The sequence below is a fragment of the Odocoileus virginianus genome, chromosome 6 (genome assembly GCF_023699985.2).
Source record: "Odocoileus virginianus isolate 20LAN1187 ecotype Illinois chromosome 6, Ovbor_1.2, whole genome shotgun sequence".
Taxonomy (NCBI): Eukaryota; Metazoa; Chordata; class Mammalia; order Artiodactyla; family Cervidae; genus Odocoileus; species Odocoileus virginianus.
The window spans coordinates 63,949,326-63,968,476 of record NC_069679.1 but is presented as its reverse complement, the minus strand read 5'-3'; the positions used below and the strand labels follow the sequence as shown (position 1 = coordinate 63,968,476).

Below are 19,151 nucleotides of genomic sequence, written 5' to 3'. Positions count from 1 at the left end.
GAGCTTGACAACTTCTCAACACTTACAGGCTTTTCAGATGAGCTTGTTGGTGATAATAATGATTACGATTTTTAAAAATATCACGTAATAAAATGTATTAACATTTGGGAGATCTGTGTAATTCAGTGAACCATTTTTCAGATGAGGAATGAAGGCCATAACAAAACCACACACAGGTAAATATCCATTCAAACTGTAACAGAAAACACGATTCTGACAACAAAATATGAAAGTTCACTGATAACAGTTTCAGATTTCACACTGCAACTACCTTTTAAAAACTTTACTTACTGAGTCCTTATAGTACTAAAGAAAAACATCCACAATTATCTGAGAAGAATATTAAAAGAATGTTTCCTTTTACAACCATGTCTGTATAAGGTCAGATATACGTGAAGGTTCTTCATATATTTCAATCAAACCAGCATAGCAAGAGACTGAAAAGTGGATAGGAATCCAGCTGTTCTCTATTAAGCCAGACAGTAAAGGATTTTGCAAAAATGTAAAACAATGCCCCTCTTCTCACTCCATTGTTTCTAAGAGTTACTAAGTCATAAAAATATTACTTAATGCTAATATATAGTGAGCTTACTATCGGCATTTTAAAATATACAAGTATCTTTAAACTTCTTAGCTTTCATTTCTAATATAGTAAAATATCAATGGATAAATTCATATAAACAAAAGTTCCCTAAGGTCTTAAATTTTTGAGTGTAAAGGGGTCCTAAGACCAATGATCCAGAGATGCTGGATTAGGGAAAAGTACCCACAAAGAACAGCAGAGAGCCAGGGCTGGTCCACGTGCAGAAGTTGAGCTAAAGAGGAGTTGCCTGCACAGAGAAACTGAAAAGGTCTAAAGTTTCACAGGAGCCAAAAAACAGGGAGCGCTTCCGTGTGCCTGCCGTCTTAAGTGCTCCTGAAAGATTGAGAAAGGAAGAAAGATACTAGTGGAAACACACTATCATAATACCTGTAAAATTGCCAGGCCTGGTGTGAAACCAGGTACTTCCTCCTTCATCTGAGTGACTTGGTTCTTCAGTCTCTCCCTTATTTGCCTAGAGAAAAAGGAAAAGACTGGAGTTAAAACTTAATGTTCCAAGTCACAAATAAGCGATATGTATTATTAGACGTATTTCTCTTTGAAGCTGAAAAAACACCGTCACTAAACAGACATGATCTGATGTCGTATGTACTCCATACCAGCCATCAGTTTTCCAGGGCTAAGCAGACATGGATCTTTTCTAATTCTCACCGACACTGACTGGGCCATGGGTTATGGGACAACTAGTTTAAAAACACACTAGTTGAATATATAAAACAGATCATCAACAAGGACCTACTATATAACACAGAGAACTCTTCATTATTCGGTAATAACCTAAATGGGAAAAGAATCTGAAGACTAGATATATATATAACTGAATCACTCTGCTATGCACCTGAAACTGAAACATTATAAATCAACTCTACTCCAGCATAAAATTAAATTTTTTAAAAAACATACACATTTATAGCATTCAAAATCATACAGGGAACAAACAGAAACTTGGACCAACACTTTTGGAAGGCTGCTAATCTTCATCTTTTTCAGTATTTCCACTCTCTGAGTGCTATAGGAAAAAAATTTACAGGAAAGAACTCAAGCTCACACGTTCTGCTCAACCTACCGTACCTAGTAAGATGATCACAGGGTATCCACAGAAGCTTGAATGATAAATCAATGAATCCCACTCTGAATTCAGTATGAATTTACAAATTATATCCTGGTTCACAAAAGAATTTCCCTTACTAAGTTGAAAGCATAACCTCTTGTGAAACAAAGATACATCAATATACTAACATACGACTTCTCTACAATAGGACATTAAGTAAATGCCATTACATCCATAAGTAAACATTCAAATTAGTCCAACCTGTCCAGTTATGATGTAGTTATTAACTTGAACAGGATCTGTCTCTCCTGAAGGACCAGTTTTGTCATTTGTCTTCATCTTAACCACAGCTGACAAACAAATAGGCCGATATTCACAGCATCTCTTCCCTCATTCTAATCTGGTTACTCCCTCCCCCAGCTCTCCACACTTAACACTTTTCTGGCATAAAAAAGGCACAGGAGGACTTCTCTGGTGGGAGAGTGGATATGAATCCACCTGCCACACAGGGGACACGGGTTCAATCTCTGGTCTGGGAAGATTGCACATTCTGCAGAGGGCCATGACTACTAAGCCTGCACTCGAGAGCCCACAGGCCACAACCACTGAACCCATGCGCTGCAACTACTGAAGCTTGCACGCCCTCGGGCCTGCGCACCGTGACAAGACAAGCCACTGCCAAGAAGCCCATGCACCACAGTGAAGAGGAGCCCCCACTCCCTGCAACTAGAGAAAGCCTGAGTGCAGTGACAAAGACCCAGCACAACCAAAAACAAAGTAACTAAAAAAAAAAAAAGCACAGGAGTAGCAAAGAATAGATTTGGGTTAGCCTAGTAAATGGTAAGAATGTTTAGTGATACAGGAAGTTAGAACTAGGACTGCAAAATCTTACAGCTAGTAGCTCTGTTTTTTCAAATCCAATATTCCACAAATCACACACAAGCATTAACTGACTATTGGATTTCTTTTCCTGGGATTTTAATGAACAGAGGCACAATTCTGCTCCGACACAAAACAGGAAACACTAGAGGAGCCAAATCTCCCCTGGGCTGCCGCTGAAACTCCCCAGCAGCTCCAGCCAGAGTGGTTTCTCCTGCAGGAGGATCAGAAGTGCTGCCCAGGCTACTGCAGAGAACAAGTCTCCACTCCCTCCTCTCCCCTTCCTTCCCTCCAACCACTGTCATAACTAACACCAAGGGCCAGGCAGAGGCTTCTACTGGTTCTCCTACCCCTCCCCACCCAAACAAAACCCACAGTCCTAGGAGGGGTAGGTGTTTTTTTTTTTTAAAAAAGCAATTCCTAGCACAATGTGAGACAGTAAGGTGAACCAACAGTGAAAAGACACATCTGAGACTCTCAATAACCCCCTGCGGTAGGCAAGGGAGAAAAAGTGTTCTTATTCCTGTTCATAGATGCAGACACAGGCGCTAAGCAGTCGGGACAGGTGCCTTTCCCAGGGCCAATTTACAGAAAGAACAACAGGTGCAAAAGGCCTCCAGTGGGTAAATGAAGTCCCAGAGGAAGCAGTAATCAAATCAGGTAGACAGTTATTTATTCTGAATGTGATGTGAAGCCATTCGAGGGTTTTCAATGGGGCTGACGTGATGGAACTCACTTTAAAAACAAAACAAAACTTTTTGGCTGTTCCCTGCAAAATGTGGGATCCCAGTTCCCCGACCTGGGATGGAACACTCCCTCTCACTGGAACTGAAGCGTCTAGACCACCAGGGAAATCCTCAGCCTTACATCTTTAAAGGATTATTCTGGCTGCTGAATTGGGAATACACCCAAGGGGAAAAGGTGAGAATCAAGGACATCAGCAAGAAGTTACAGCAACTGTAAAATCCAGGCCAGAGGTGGTGGTAGCTTGGATTGTGGTATCAATGGTAAGCTGGCAAGAAGTATATATTCCAGATATACAAAACATGAAACACAGAGGAAATACTAGGAATACAGATGACTCTGAGGTTTGGGGGGGTTGTGAGATGGAGCTGCAAAGACTAGTGGCTACAAATATTTTAAGGACAGGGCAGATTTCACACTGATACAGTGAATTTATTTACCAAATCTTATAAGGATTCTAGAACAAGTAAGCATTTGAAACCCAAGGAAAGAATCTAGGGACAAATAAAAATAATACTTAAACTTAGCAGGTAGTAAGCTGAAGCAACCCAGTACTACAAGGCAGTTTAGGTGGAAAATGTTGTTTCAGCCCAGGAAGTTAAGAGCAAAGAATAAAATGTTCTTTATTTTCTATGCTATAATTTAAATGGGTCTAAGTGTGCAATTTTTTTCCCCTAAAAGAAATTATAGCTTGAGATCACTTATACTGCCTCCCTTAAACTTTTTCTAAGAAGCAGGATCATTTTAAAATTTGCAGTGATATTCTTCCAACTACAAAGCTCTGTTGAAAAGCTAACACTTAGGCCTCTTTATGAGACATGACCAGAATACCAATGAGACAGTCTAACATGTACATAAACCACAGTCAGCAAGAACTAGATAGCACAGAACACTAAAGCATCAGGTGGAAAATCTTCTGCCCTGGGTGGGGTGGGGGGAGAAATTAAGATAGCCGTAATTAGGTCTCCATTAGTCCCTTAAAAATTTTTTTTCCTGCCTGGCTTTCTTGTTTGGCCAGAAACTGAAGTACCTTAAAATGAAAAGTGGAAAAACAAACCCAAGTGTCAGGTATGTCTGAAGTTGAGACTATAAAAGAAAAAGATGGAGAGAAAAATTAACACTCCCTCCCTTGTCTACCTTTATTTTAGGGTCATAAAGCTGTGATGAATTAAACAGGGGGAAGCCCTTTACTTTTTATAGCTCATTTTTAGAAAGTTTAAATGTATAATGGAATAACTTTTGAATCACTGAAGCTTCCTACATCAACAGAAACGTCCTTGATTGCAGATACCTCTCATCTCTATCCATGGCCCTGCAAGTTACATCACCCTGGTAAAAATTTTGAGAGCAAAGCGAGGCAAAAGTGGGCATATGGAGAAACATCCCTGATCCCTGAATAGAACTACACATGCTGGTCACACCATCTTCCAGCAACATACCCTAAAATCTAAGGGAAGACATATCTCAATCTTGATGTAGGAAAAATTAGAACTGACACTAGCAGGACAAAGTAGCAGTAAACCATTGAAGTCTCTCTAGCCCTGAAGGACAGTATCTAGTCCTGAGCCAACAGTCAGAGCCAATTAAACATGAACAGACACAGACGCAGTTTAACTAAGTTACTACTGGCATCTAGTGGGTAGACACAATTACATAGCCTACAACGCACAGGACAAAGCGTAGCAAAGAATTACCCAGCCCCCACGGCTGAGAAACTCTGCTGCTGGCCAGTAAAATGCAATGTTCGGGGTTACCTTTTCTTTCTAAGCTGCAAAAATCAAGGTGGAATCATTTACAGCTCAACCTGTCAAAATTTGTTTGAATCTCTATGGATCTGCATGACTTACCAGTTTTTTTCCAAGTTGACTTCTCCCACATCCAGGTGTCAAAGAGCCTAGTTAATAAAAGTCAAAGGTGTACATCCCTATAGAATCCTATTACTCTTGAACAGTCCTAGTCAGAGTCTAACATCCCTAAACAGTCATCTAGATCTCTTGCCTCAAGTCTTGTACAATTACTCTTGAAAAAATCCATTACAAACTCCAACTCATTCTGTTTCACAGGAGGGCCCGTTTTTAAATTTTGGACACTTTATGCCTGAGAAAAAAAAGTACTGCCAAAATATAACCCTAACAGAGACATTTCAACAGAAGCTATAGGTAGGAAAAGGAGGCAGAAAAGGATATTTAGCTACATGGCTAAGAAATCTACACAATGAAAAAAAAGCTGCCGAGTGAACAAACACTGAAATGTAATACAGGCTTAGAGGAATTTGCAAATAATCCTTAAAAGGTCCATAGAATAGGCCTTCAGTAGCTGATCAGAGAAAAAGTAAGAACATTCATCAACATGCAGGACTATTATAAACAAGGACACACAATTCTCTTGTGTGAAAATTACTCTTGTGCAGTAAAACACAAATGTCTGAGTTTATTTGCTTTATTTTCATTTTGTTCATTTGCTGTTTTATTTTTCACTGGAGCTCTCATATTGCTAAAAAAATCTTCAAATTTTTTGGAAAAACTTAACATGTAGTTCCTTGTAAAAACAATTGAGGCCACCTAGTGTTCCAAGAAAGGCATATACTTCAAATTCCAAGTTAGTTTAATTGAATTAAATTAAATATTTTCCTTGTTAAAGAACATATTTGCAAACGATGTGACTGACAAGGGCCTAACTTCCAAAATATACAAACAACTCATACAACTCAGTAACAACAACAAAAAACAATGCAATCAAAAAATGGGAAGAAGACCTAGACATTTCTCTAAAGACACACAGATGGTCAATAGGCACATGAAAAGATGCTCAACGTTGCTAATTACAGAGACGTAAATCAAAACTACACTGATATATCACATCATGCTAGTCAGAAGGGCCATGATCAAAAAGTATAATAAATGCTGGAAAGGGTGTGGAGAAAAGGGAACCCTCCTACATTGTTGGTGGAAGAGTAATAAACTGGTGCAGCCACTATGGAAAACAGGGTGGAGGTTCCTCTAAAAACTAAAAATAGAGTTGCCATGTGATGAAGCAATCCCATTCCTGGGTAGATATCCAATGTGTGTGTTAGTCGCTCAGTCGTGTCCGACTCTGCGACCCCATGGACGGTAGCCCACCACGCTCCTCTGTCCCTGGGGATTCTCTAGGCAAGAATACTGGAGTGGGTTGCCATTTCCTTCTCCAGGAAGATATCCAGAAGAAACTATAATTTAAAAAGATATACATGCACCCAGAATCTGCCTGCAATGTGAGAAACCCAGGTTTGATCCCTGGGTCAGGAAGATCCCCTGGAGAGGGAAATGGGGTCGCAGAGTCGGACACAACTGAGCAACTACACTTTCATTGTTCATAGCAACATTATTCACACTAGCCAAGATATGAAAACAGCCTAAATGCCCATCAGCAAGTGAACAGATAAAGAAGATGTGATACATATACACAATGGAATACTGCTCAGCCATAAAAAAGAAAGAAATAATGCCGTTTGCAACAACATGGATGGAACTAGAGATTATACTAAATCAGAAAGAGAAAGACAGATGTCATATCACTTATATGTGGAATCTAAAACATGATACAAATGAACTTATCTACAAAACAGAAACAGACTCACAAACATAGAGAAGAGACTTGTGGGTGCCAAGGCAGGGCAGGTGGGGGAGGGATGGACTGGGAGTTTGGAGTAGCAGACACAAACTATTATATATACAGAATGGATAGATAAGATCCTACTGTACAGCACAGGGAACTAAATCAGTACCCTGAGATAAACCATTGTGGAAAAGAATATGAAGAAGGATGAGTGTGTGTATGTATATATATATATACACATACATAACTGAATCACTTTGCTATACAGCAGAAACTAACATAACATTGTAAATCAACTATACAATAAAATAAAAGTAAAAAAAATCACCTTCTTGTTGATACATCATTTTTAGTGATAAATAATATCAAGCACTACATTTTATCAACGAACATCAGTACTCTTATTATGTTTAAGAACAAAATATTTACAATGATTATAATTTTATGCAAATATTTACTAAACTTGACAGGTACCTCAAACATATATTTGAAAATTTAATATGAATCTATTTTATGCTTCAATGAAAATTTATAATGTCAAATTCTTCCATCCAATTCTCTCAAACTCTTTCAAAGACCCAAGGGAACAGTGACTTGCCTGATACTTACAACATGACAACAGCTAACTGGTGTAAAGTTCTAATAAACCTCCAAATTCTCAGTGAGCATAAAGGTCATCATTAATCCATATATGCAGTGACAAAATAAATGCTTTTGAGGTCTCCAGGTCAAGGTTTATGGATCTCAACGTGACTGACATTTGGGCTGGATAATTCTATGTTGTGGGGACATCCTGTGCATTGCAGGATGCTCAGCAGCATCCCTGGCTTCTCCCTCTAGATGCCACCAGGACACAGCCGCTCGCCATATGACAAGCAAAAATGTCTCCAGACATGTCCAAATGTGGCCATGGAAGGAGGGACAAAATTGCCACCGTTTAAGAACCACTGATCTAGAGGAAACAAGTGGAGCTGCAAACTAGACTGAATTGGTGGAGAAAGGCTTCATAAAGGGCTTCCCTGGCGGCTCAGTCAGTAAAGAATCCACCTGCAATACAGGAGACCTGGGTTCGATCCCTGGGTTGGGAAGATCCCCTGAAGGAGGGCATGGCAACCCACTCCAGTAGTCTGGCCTGGAGAATTCCATGGACAGAGGAGCCTGGCAGGCTGCAGTCCATGGGGTTGCAAAGAGGCGGACACAACTGAGTTTCATAAAAGATAGAATTTTAGAAGCAGACTAAAAGTACATTAGCATTAGAAAAAGGTCACACAGAGGAAAGCACTGTCAGAGAGGGTGCACACCACCAGATACAGTCCCACCTTTCCCCCTGCCCTCACACGGGAGTGGGGGCAGCTTCTTCTCAGCCCCAACAAATTGGTGATGCTGGATCAGAGAGTACAGTATTGCTGGACTTTACATGTCCTCTCAAAATGTCAGGTGTCCAGATTCTTATGTGTATTTACACACTAATGTGTTGGGAAGTAATCCGATTTTTAAAAATAAATCTGTAAGCCCAATGAAACACAACTACATCTGGCCTCCAGGGTACCATTATGTAATCCTCAGCCAGCAGCAAGAGTTATGAGACATGATGGAGTGGCCACAAGTCTCAGGATCTGCAAGCAAGGGCCCAACACCCAGAATTAGTACTATTTCAGGACTATCTAACCACGGATCTGAATGTCAGAGCAGATGATATTCAGCAGGCCTCTGGGTCAGCATCCGATGGGAATGTGGAAAGAGTGTAGAAAATACTGGAGTCTCCACCTGGAGAAGAGGAGAGGCCAACAGCTCTTAGCTGAGAAAAGGCTCACAGAGACCTGGCCTTTCTGCTTTTAGAGAGGAAAGGACAGTCTTAGGTAGGAACGGCTTAGGTCCAAAAGGCTTCTTAACTTACTAAGGAGGGGTCAACATCCAAAGGAAAAATCATTTATCTTAAATCATGCAAGGTGGTGAACCCTCCTCTCCATAACACTGGCAGGATCACGGCCCCACCTCCTTCAAATCTTTGCCGAGAAGTCCCTTTTACAATGAATATGAGGTTAATTTCCATATTCAAAATTATAATCCCTGTGAATCAGAAGTCTGCCCCACTTTCCTGCTTTGGTTTTGAAAGGCTTTGGCAAAACCTTTAACAAAAACACTCCCTGTTTCCTGAGGCGCATCAAGCATCAGCAACCCAAAGCTGTACCTCTCCTGCCCAGGCTTGAAGGCAAGAACTTTTCAGCAAGGGAGAAAAAAAAAGTTTAGCTCACAAAGGATGGTGGTTTGACTCGTCTTCAAACTGTCAAAAATGACTGTGACTTTGACAATGATTCTCTGAGGTGACTGATTCATTCATCTCTTAAAAGGGAGAGCCAAATCTAGCCAGTAAAAGATTGCAATTCCTTTTAGCAAGCAAATAAAAAGTCCTTGGAGAGGAAGGAAAATACACTGATGAGGGTCTGCCACTAGCTTTAGAACTCTTGGTCAAACAAGTCACTTCTGGCTGCAGTTTCATAAACTGCAACTTGGAGGGAGTGGTGACCTGGGTGGCGGAGAAACCCTGACTGTGGCATGGTTAGCTGCCCTCTCCCTCAAGGTCAAAGGCTTACAGGGTGCCAGGAGCCACCTTATGGGAAATCTTCAAGGTGGGGGAAACTGCACAAAGCAGAGATGTGATTGTTAGGGGAAGCACAGTGATTGAAACCGCCCACCCTGGCCAGGCACCATAGTAACCATTTTCAAGAGTTGTTTTACGACAGGAGATCCTGATAAGGAATACGGAATAAGCCACCACCAACCGGAAGAGTTCGGGAAAGGTCAAAAGGAGACACCGCTTGTCCGTCCACTTCCCAGAATCCCTCTCGCTAGCATCCATCTTGGCTGAGCGATGCGTGCGCCACCAGGAAAGACTCTGAATTAGAATGATTGGCCAAAGACCACCTGGAAACTAATCCCATCACCATAAAACCTGAGACTGTGAGCCACGCAGCAGAGCAGTTCTCCTGGTTCCCTTACCTCCTGCTCTCCACCCGGGTGCCCTTTCCCAATAAAGTCTCTTGCTTTGTCAGCATGTGTCTCCTCGGACAATTCATTTCCGGGTGTTGGACAAGAGCCCAGTTTCGGGCCCTGGAAGGGGTCCCCCTTCCTGCAACACGATGGCCTCTGCCCTGTGGACCAGATGTCAGAGGGAACAGCTGTAACCAGAGAAGCACAGGGGACTTCTCCAGAGAACCTCACATACTCGTTCAATCCTCTCACCTCAGGAGATAAACACCATCATCGCCCCCACTACGCAGAAGTGGAAAGTGAGGCTGACTGACTTGCCCAAAGCCACACAAGGCTGTTACCTTTACCCTATCCAGCCTCTCCAGGAGTCAGCTGGAGAAGGGAGCCTGTTCCCTCCACTCCAGGGACCCTCCTCTGTGCCAGGCCAGCCTGATAGCCCTTCTTCCAGAGGCTTCTTCATGCAAATGGGGATATAAACAGGGACTAGTACCTCTACTCAAAGCCCCTTGTCCAAATTCCAATCACCACCCTCCTGGTGGGTGAGGACAGACATGTATTCTTGGATGATAAGCCCTAGTCAAGATTTTGGCTGGTGCCATGGCCACGCAAATGACTGCCAGTCCAGACTGCCACAGTCCACCTACAACACACCCAACAGCCTGACTGGGTGGCCTAGTGAAGACCCAGTGGAAGGTCCCACTTTCAGGAACGCCTGCTTGCTCTCCTGCACAGGCTCTCAGACTCGAGGCAAGGTTAAGGTTGATAGTCACCGTTCCATGGAACTTCCAAAAGGCCCACACTCTGGAACTCATTACAGGTAAATCTTTTCAAGCACAAAAAGGCCTACAGGTACTTTATCTGCAGGACAAAATGAAAAGCTTAGCAATTTCACTGTGGTGAACAAACTCTTTTTACTGAAAATAGTTCTTCTAGCCCTGTAGCTAAACATAATCAAGGTTCCATTTTATCTTTGAATAGTAGCATACATTCTAATTTTAAAGATCAAGATGATAAACCAGTGGCCACAGATACAACTTGGATAAATTCAAACACCATCTGTTTATTCAACATGTACTAAGTACCAATTTATTGTAACTTAACTGTGTGTCAAGGACTGCTCTAAATGCTCTACAAGTAATGATCCATTTAATAATCCTATGAATTAGGTGACCAACACACCGATGAGGGGGCTTCCCAGGTGGCATTAGTGGCATTTGAAAAGAACCCACCTGCCAATGCAGGAGACATGAGATGCAGGTTCAATCCCTGGGTTGGGAAGATCCCCTGGAGGAGGGCATGGCAACCCACACCAGTATTCTTGCCTGGAGAATCCCGTGGACAGGGAGCCTGGTGGGCTACAGTCCACAGGGTCGCAAAGAGTCAGAGAGAACTGAAGTGACTTAGCAGGCACGCAAGCATACAGATGAGGATGCTAAGGCAGTAGGTAAACTAAGTCACCCAGTGATCCTGGAGGGAGCACACCGTGACGGGCTCTGTGGATTGCTCCCACAGGAATCTGTGTTACCAATGCGTCAACAGGTTCGGCTCCACCCACAACTCAGAGCACCTTCTCTTGGTGGCCTGACTAGCGGCAAACCATCTGTCTCTTCACAACCAGCCTTTCTAGAAAGAAGGCTTAATCAAGAGACTTAATCAATCCCTCCAGGGAAGTAACAGGCTCAACTGCAGAAGGAAAGGTCAAACAAATTGTATAACACTCCATCAGCCCCCTTTGAAAAGCGAATGGTGGTCCGCCTCTGGTCTAACAGCTGTTATCAGGGTAGTCCTTCTGACACTATTTTCCACCCTCTGTATCATTTCTTTAGGAGTTACTCCCTGAAGCCAGGGGGCGCTCTCACCACCAAGGTCAGTGCGCTTTCGCTCAGCCTCCCCATTCACCTTCAGCTTCTCTGAGGCCATCACGGCTGACCCCAAGCCAGTCATTTCATAATAACTGGCGAGGTCAAAGGTCCATGGCACAGGCTGTGTTTCTGGTGAAGAATCCTCTTCTCCGTAACACTGGCAGGTTCACGGCCCCACCTCATTCGAACCTTTGCCCATAGGTTCCTCTTAGACTCTCATGTTCAAAATTACAAACCCCATACCCCCATGCCTCAGAAATCTTCATCCCCTTCCCCGCACCAGTTTTCTCTTTGGCACTTCTTGCTACCTAACACCCTGCTTTAACGATTTTTACCATCTCCATCTTCCCATCAGGACACAAATTCTATCGGGGTAGGGATGTGGGCTGTCTTGATGACTGTTATACTCTTGTGGCTTTGAAGAGTGCCTGGCAGATAGGAGGCACACAGATATTTATTGACTGAATAAATATCCCCAAAGACACCTTTGTCCCTAACCCTCAGATCTCCCCCAATGTTCAAATCCAGGCTACAACCTTGGAAACTCCCCTAAGGAAGAAATGGAAGTGCTCCTTCCAAAGAGACACAACTCACCAACAGATCCAGGTTTCCCACAAGCAGAGAAGACATCTGGAATGATGAACTCTGCCCAGTCCTGGCTACCAGAAAGATAGAAAGGGAAAAGAAGTAAAAGTAGACAAATGTCTAGGATGGCCTTCTCAGCAGAATGGGAGGCATGGCAATGAGAGGAAGACTGGTGTAAATAAAACAAAAAAAGCTTATGAAATTCCTTTTAGGAAAAGTAATAAGCACCTGACAGTGAGAAACACTATGTACTGGGTGAAGACCCTGATTCTAAATCAGCCTCTGCCATTAACCAGTCGAGCAACCTTTGGCCAAACCACATCACTTTTCTTGCCTCAACTACAGGATAGGATGGGTGCGAACTCTATTTTAGAGAATGTCTCACCATGGGATTCTTGGTCTGCCCCATTCTTCCTCCCCCTTCAAAGAAGAAAGGAAAGTGTTATAATTCAAACACTACATCAGGGCAGAATCTGCCCAGGGAACTTGATGTTTTGCAAGTTTGTCCTCAAAGAGACTCAACAGTTGGTGGCAACCAAGAAATTTGACCTGCAAATTTGGGGAATGAAGAACTCTTCTCCTGGACCCCAGGAACCCTGGCTGCACTTACCTTTCCTCTGAAGAGTGTCCCTGGCCCAGGAAAAGAGGAAAGGTAGGGACACCCTGCAGCCCAACCAGCCCAAGCTCTAAGACCCACCACCTTCTGGTTCAGGACGCCCCCCTGGGCCATAGCCAAGAGTCCAAGGCCTGCTACAACCTCAGCGGGAGGCTGTGGAGCTGAGGAACTGTGAGCTCTACCTGCTCCTGGATTCAAGCTCTCCATGAAAGTCAAGGTGCCATGGCTGCATCTGAAAGAGCCATTTTATGAGTACATTAAAGAAAAATCCTCTGTAAACACAGAGTCCTTAGTCTTAGTGCTTGTTTATGAATTGTATTAGTCGGAACGATCAGATTGCTCAACCATGGGGCATTGTAAAAGGTCAGCTATGTGACTTCTGAGCAGACGAGGGAAAGGAATCCTTCCAGTACCTGGAACAGTCATTTCCAGATCACTGCCATACTCCTCTTCAACTATGAAACTTGGACTTGAGTTAAAGCGAAGTCGCTCAGTCATGTACAACTCTTTTTGACCCCATGGACTCTAGCCTACAAGGTTCCTCCATCCATGGGATTCTCCAGGCAAGAATACTGGAATGGGTTGCCATTTCCTTCTCCAGGAGATCTTCCTGACCCAGGGATTGAACCTGGGTCTCCCGCATTGCAAGCAGACGATTTTACCATCTGAGCCACCAGGGAAGCTCAGCTTAAGAGTTAAGGGCTTAGATAAGTGGTTTTCAACTTTCAAGATGCATTAGAATCACAGGATAAGCTTTTAAAAGATTTTTAAAATATTGAGTCCAGTGGTTTATTGCTAGCAACTACAATTAAATCAGTCTAGTGTCGGTACCAAGCATGGAGTGCATATGTGCACGTGCTCAGTTGCTCAGTCATGTCCTACTCTCGTGACCTCACAGACTGTAGCCCGCCAGGCTCCTCTGTCCATGGGATTTCCCAGGCAAAAATACTGGAGTGGGTTGCCATTTTCTCCTCCAGGGGAGCTTACTGACCCAGGGATTGAACCCGCTCACATATCTGCATGTGCATAAAACTATCTTGGAAAAGATTGACGATTTCTACTAAAACTGTTCATATATGTGTCCTATTACTCCGCAATTCTACTCTTAGGGATCTAACCAACAGAAATGTATATATGTTCCACCAAAAGACATGTAAAAGAATGCTCATATTCAGTATTCATAATCAACCAAAACGAGAAACCAAAATGTGTGCAAATAAGTAAACAGTGGCAATATTCACATAGAATACAAAACAGCTATGAGAGTTAATGAACTACAGGTACAAGTAACATGAAATAATTTCAGAAATACAGGTTGACTGAAAGAAACCAGAAGACTTTAGACTACATGATGTCGTTTATATAAAGATCAAAAACAAGCAACACTAACCTGCAGTGTTGGAAGTCAGACAGCAATTACCTTTGTTGGAGGGTGGTGATGGGATGGGAGTGAGAGGGGAATTTCTGGAGTGCCAACAATTACATTTCTCGCTAAGTGCTAATGAAATTTAGCAGTGAAAAACTCATTGAGCTATATACTTATGACAGGTGCACTTTTTTGTACATGTTCATATGTAAATAAAAAGAAATAACAAAAACAAAAAGCTCCCCAAGTGATTTTAACATGGAATTTATGTTGAGAACCACTGAAATAGGTCTCAAGGCAACTACCACTGTCAAAAAGATAATGAATCAATCACTTCTGTATACATTAACTAATTACCAATTGTTAACAGCTAACATGTATTGAACTCTTACTCTGTACCAGGAACAGTTCTAAATTCTCCTCAGTTAGAAACTCATTCAATTCTCGTAATAATTCAACAGCCTAGATAGTACCTTTATTTTACATTTGGGAAAATTTTGGCATAGAGAGGTTAGCCAATTTGCTTAATGCTAAAAAAACTAGTAAGGAGTGAAAGAAGGTTTCCAGATGTTTTGGATATAGACAGAAATAAGATGATGCATATATCTGCCCTTATGGAGCTTACAAACATATTTAATTTGCTCTCTACTCAAACCAAAACATATCCAGCGAGCACCTATTCTCAGTAGCCTGCCTAAATTCTCTCTTCAGTCTCTCTAAAATGAAGATTTTATCAAAAGCCTCTGATTAAGGGAGTGGGTTTGAATATAAGCAACCAAACAAAAAAGATCAAGCACAGCAATGCAATTTAGAAGCAATGCAGAAAAGAGCTCAAATGTTAAATATTGTGATATCTAATCCAGAAGTTCGGGGTTCCTCCTCACCACTGTGAAAGACTCACCATCATCTAAATTACGTCTCACCTTCTTTGTTCACCTCTACTTTCCAGGAAACAATCATTATGGCCAAAGGTGGGTTTCACCATCAGTGATTGTATAATTTGCTCAAAAACCTGTACACACAAAATTAGGGCTTCATGGGGCAATTATTGTTGCCAGCTGCAGCTGTTACTAAATAACTGGTGAAGTTCAAGGTCCCAAGAAAAACCTGCAGGTGGATCACACAAAATGTATCCTTCCCTCTTCTGCTTTCATCTCTCCCCCTCACTCCACTCCGGTCAACTCTCAAAACAAAAAGCTACCAGGTGTTACTCCTAGGGAATTAAGGCTGGCAATCATATCCACTAATTAAGCATCCAGATTTCCCCATAGAGTAGAAATGGCAGAGGTCAAAAGGAATGTAAAATATGGTCAGGACTCAAGAGCCAAAGAAGAAAGTAACTATAAGGTCAGGACACAGGAGATAGCTGTTAGAGGAGCATGAAATCGAGGGGAAGAGAAATGTTTTATTAGATTTCACTTAGCAAATGATGACTCTGGTGTGGTAGGAAAAAGCTATGATCTTGGATGGAGACCCTCTGACACTAATCACCCTGGTAAACTTGTACAGTCTTGCTACCTCATTAATCTCAGTCTCCTCCCTTCCAAATTACGCGGGAAGGGAAGTAACTGGATTTCTGAGTGGGATGCTGTAGGCAACCCAAACTACTCCTCTGGCAGCTGCACTTCTGGGAGAATAATTCCGGGCTGAGGAAGAGAATTTGTCCCAGAAGCACAGGAGCCAGCAGGCACGTCACCAGGTACCCAATCTACAAACGCAGATCATGTCCGGGGCGCCTTCTTTTGGTTGCAGAGACCCAGTCTTCAGGTTTGAGAGGTTCAAGACAACGTCCTCGCTACCCACTCCGTTGGCCTGACTCTTGCGCTACAAGTCTCCCTCCCGCAAAAAAAAAAAAAAAAAAAAGTCCTGTGAACTTGCACACCCTGCTCACAGTCCTCGCCTGCAACCCAACACGCCCTAACAACAATGACAGGTGCTTACGCGGAGACCACCTTCCCGTTCAGGATTTCCGCCGGCGCCATGACCTTTAAAAGTCCGCCGCCCACAATGGACACCAACAAAATCGAGGTTCGACTCTCTCCACTGCGGCGCGGGACAGCCCAACACACGTGCTAAGCGACCGCTCAGGCCGACCCTTCTACTGCGCCTGCGCCCCTCCACCCACCCACAACGGAAGAGGACGCGCGTGCGCAGTCCAGACGGACAGAGGCCCCTTAGGCAGCTTAGAGCTGAGGAGTAGCGGGTCTGAAGTGCCGCGGGAATATGAGGGAACGCTGTGTAGACTGGATGGAGGACTTGATTGGCTGCTGGAAGGTGGTTTTTTTTTTCCCCAAGAATGCGCCATCGTGTGGGCGGGGATCCAGCTGAATTGGGAATCAGCCTAGAATCCAGACCTTAGGTGGCGGGGCAGGGGGCGGAGTCGAGGCCCTGGCTAGCGGGAGACCAGTTTGGCGGGCGCGGGAGGGAAGCGCCGGCTGAGGGCGTGGAACCTCTGCTGGAGGGTTCTGACCCGGTTCCCGCGTAGGGAGCTTGGAGGCGCCAGTCTGGCCCGCAGCGGGTAGACCTGCGGAGTGTGGGGCGGCGTCCGGCGTTCTCGCACCCCCCGGCATTTCCCCCCCACCCCCACCCCGGCGTGATCAGACTGGGGTCGCGGTCCCCACACTGATACTGAATCGGAGTGTCTGGGTGGCGCCCCTGACTGCTTTTCAAGTCTTCTCAGGCGAATCTGATGCTTGGCCACGGTTGAAGCCTAGCCCGCGGTTTCAGACCTACGTAGCTGGAGCGCCGTGTTGGCTCCCTCAGGGTCCGGGTAACCCCCCAAGACAGCCATTGCAGGGAGGGTGGTCAGCTTTGCAAGTGTAGGTTTTATCAGATGCCCCCAAACAGATCTGGGGTTGGAGAACGGACATGGGCCTTGCAAAACTGGATGGTCTTGTGACCTCAAGGGCGGACACTCCTCCCTCTTGGAAGGCAACTGGGATGTTTATAAGGACGAGTCCTGCAAATTTCTGATTGGTTCCAGAATTGTCCCGCAGATACTAAAGTCCGCAAATGCCGAAGTCCGTTATAAAAAAACAGCGTAATGTTTATGTAAACCTAAGCATATACTCCTGGCCAAATTACATCATCTGTAGATTACTGATACCGTGTAAATGCTATATAAATAGGTGCTGGGATGCTGCAAATTCAGATTTTGCTTTTGGGAACTTTATGGAACTTTTAAAATTTTTGACCAGGATTGACTGACTGAGCAAGTGGAACCCAAAGATACTAGAGGGCCAACTATATAATAACCTAAAAAATGTAAGGACCTCTGAAGGCGTACCGTTACCTTATGTTCCATGTGAACAACAGAGATTAAGAGAAAAATATGTTCCCTGTAAATTACGGGTAGTGAAAGTTTTGTGTTTATAATGCCAAATAGATATTGACTGCAACTGTCTGGTTTGCTGAGAAAGATGACATAAACCCCGAATTGCAGATTGAGGAATAGACTTTGAAGGATAACTTTTTCAAAACTGCATAGCTGTTGCTGGAATAGGGACCAAACCTGATTGTTTAAAATATGTTGCCTTTGCCACATTAACAGCCTGGTTTTCAACTATGATATCTCTGTGTGACCTGTACAATTCATTCACTGAGCAAATAGTTATTGAGTGGCTACTGTGTCAACAACAAAGAGACACTGCTCTAGGTGCTAGGGATACCACGGTGAACCAATTAATACCCACCCCCCCCCCCCATCCCCACTTGCCAGCTAATATTCTGGGAGTCAATGGTCAGTTAAAGAATATGTACTCTAATTTTAGGTATTGAGACATACCATGTTTTATGGATAGGCAAGCTAAGAGGATAGGGAATGGTGGTGGGAGGCAGGAGAGTGCTGTTTTAGAAATGTGTTAAGAGGAAATTCCCTCTGGGGAACCTGAGGTGCGGAAACCTGAATGAAGAGAGGAAGTTAGGGTTTAAGAGAAAAAACCAAGGATTTGGTTTGAGCAACTGAAAAGGTGAAGTTCCATTACTGAGCTAAAATAAGTTTTTAGATGCATCTTAAATGTCTGATATTTATCTAAATGAGAGCTGCGATATTTAAATCCATGAAATTGAAAGTGTGCCCAAGACATGAATGAGTGTAGGTAGAGAGATGACTGAGGACTGATACCTAGGACACTTCAGTGTTTAGAATTCAAGGAGATATGAAGAGAAACCAGAAAGGAATACTGAAAAGAATCCAGCGTGTTATGAGAAAAACTTCGAGAGCATGCAGCCTTAGAAGACAAGAAAGTGTTTCACAGGAAAAGAGGTAACTAATTTTTCCAAATATATTGCAGGTTGGTCAAATGAGATAAAGACAGAATGGATCATTTCACAGAGAATAAAAAGATAAAATATTTTTATTCAAATGCTGTTAATGGCAGTTGCTTGAAAAAATGTATGTCCTTTCTGCAGAAGTTCCATTTTTACAAAAATACTGAGGGTTATTTGAGAATATCTATCAAAACTTTAATGTTGGCTTTCTTTGATCTTGTAAGTCCACTTCTAGAAATTTATCCTAGAGTAATAAGCACATGTATACACAAAGATATATGTGTAAGAGTGATCCTCACAGCATCAATTTCAATAGCAAAAAGCAAATCTCATCAGGATGGATGAAGTTGTTAAACAATATATATACATCTATAGATGCTGTGTAAGATAGCTTTCACAAATTATTAAATCATCAAGGCAGGTTATCCAGTAAAATGTGTAATATGATTTATATTAATATATTCAAAGCAGACTGTCTTTGATTACGTTATCAAAAATGACCCTTCACTTAGCTACTTGTTACTATCATGATAGCCTATTTTATTCACAGCATTTATCACTATCTAAAATGATTTCATTTATTTATTTAGTTG

General features: G+C 42.9%; 2 protein-coding genes across 8 annotated transcripts in view; one reads left to right on the top strand and one right to left on the bottom strand.

The window, feature by feature from the left end:
- Positions 1-16,375, bottom strand: part of MTHFD1 (methylenetetrahydrofolate dehydrogenase, cyclohydrolase and formyltetrahydrofolate synthetase 1) — a 60,467-nt gene extending 44,092 nt beyond the window's left edge. Inside the window, exons 1-2 of one of the 3 annotated variants that reach the window (XM_070469461.1) lie at positions 16,231-16,375; positions 971-1,055 (exon numbers count right to left, since the gene is read on the bottom strand). In XM_070469461.1, the coding sequence (XP_070325562.1) occupies positions 971-1,055; positions 16,231-16,271 (126 nt within the window). In that variant the 5' untranslated portion in view covers positions 16,272-16,375. Of the gene's footprint in view, positions 1-970; positions 1,056-15,212; positions 15,290-16,230 lie in introns of those variants that run through there. The other 2 variants (XM_020879214.2, XM_070469463.1) reach the window with 2 other exon arrangements.
- Positions 16,376-16,467: 92 nt separating this feature from the next.
- The window catches only part of LOC110128429 (coiled-coil domain-containing protein 170-like), a 38,002-nt gene continuing 35,318 nt past the window's right edge, over positions 16,468-19,151 (top strand). For 2 of the 5 annotated variants that reach the window (XM_020879206.2, XM_020879204.2), the window contains exon 1: positions 16,869-18,553. The gene's annotated coding sequence lies outside the window, so the exon portion shown is untranslated. Of the gene's footprint in view, positions 16,564-16,868; positions 18,554-19,151 lie in introns of those variants that run through there. The other 3 variants (XM_070469469.1, XM_070469472.1, XM_020879210.2) reach the window with 3 other exon arrangements.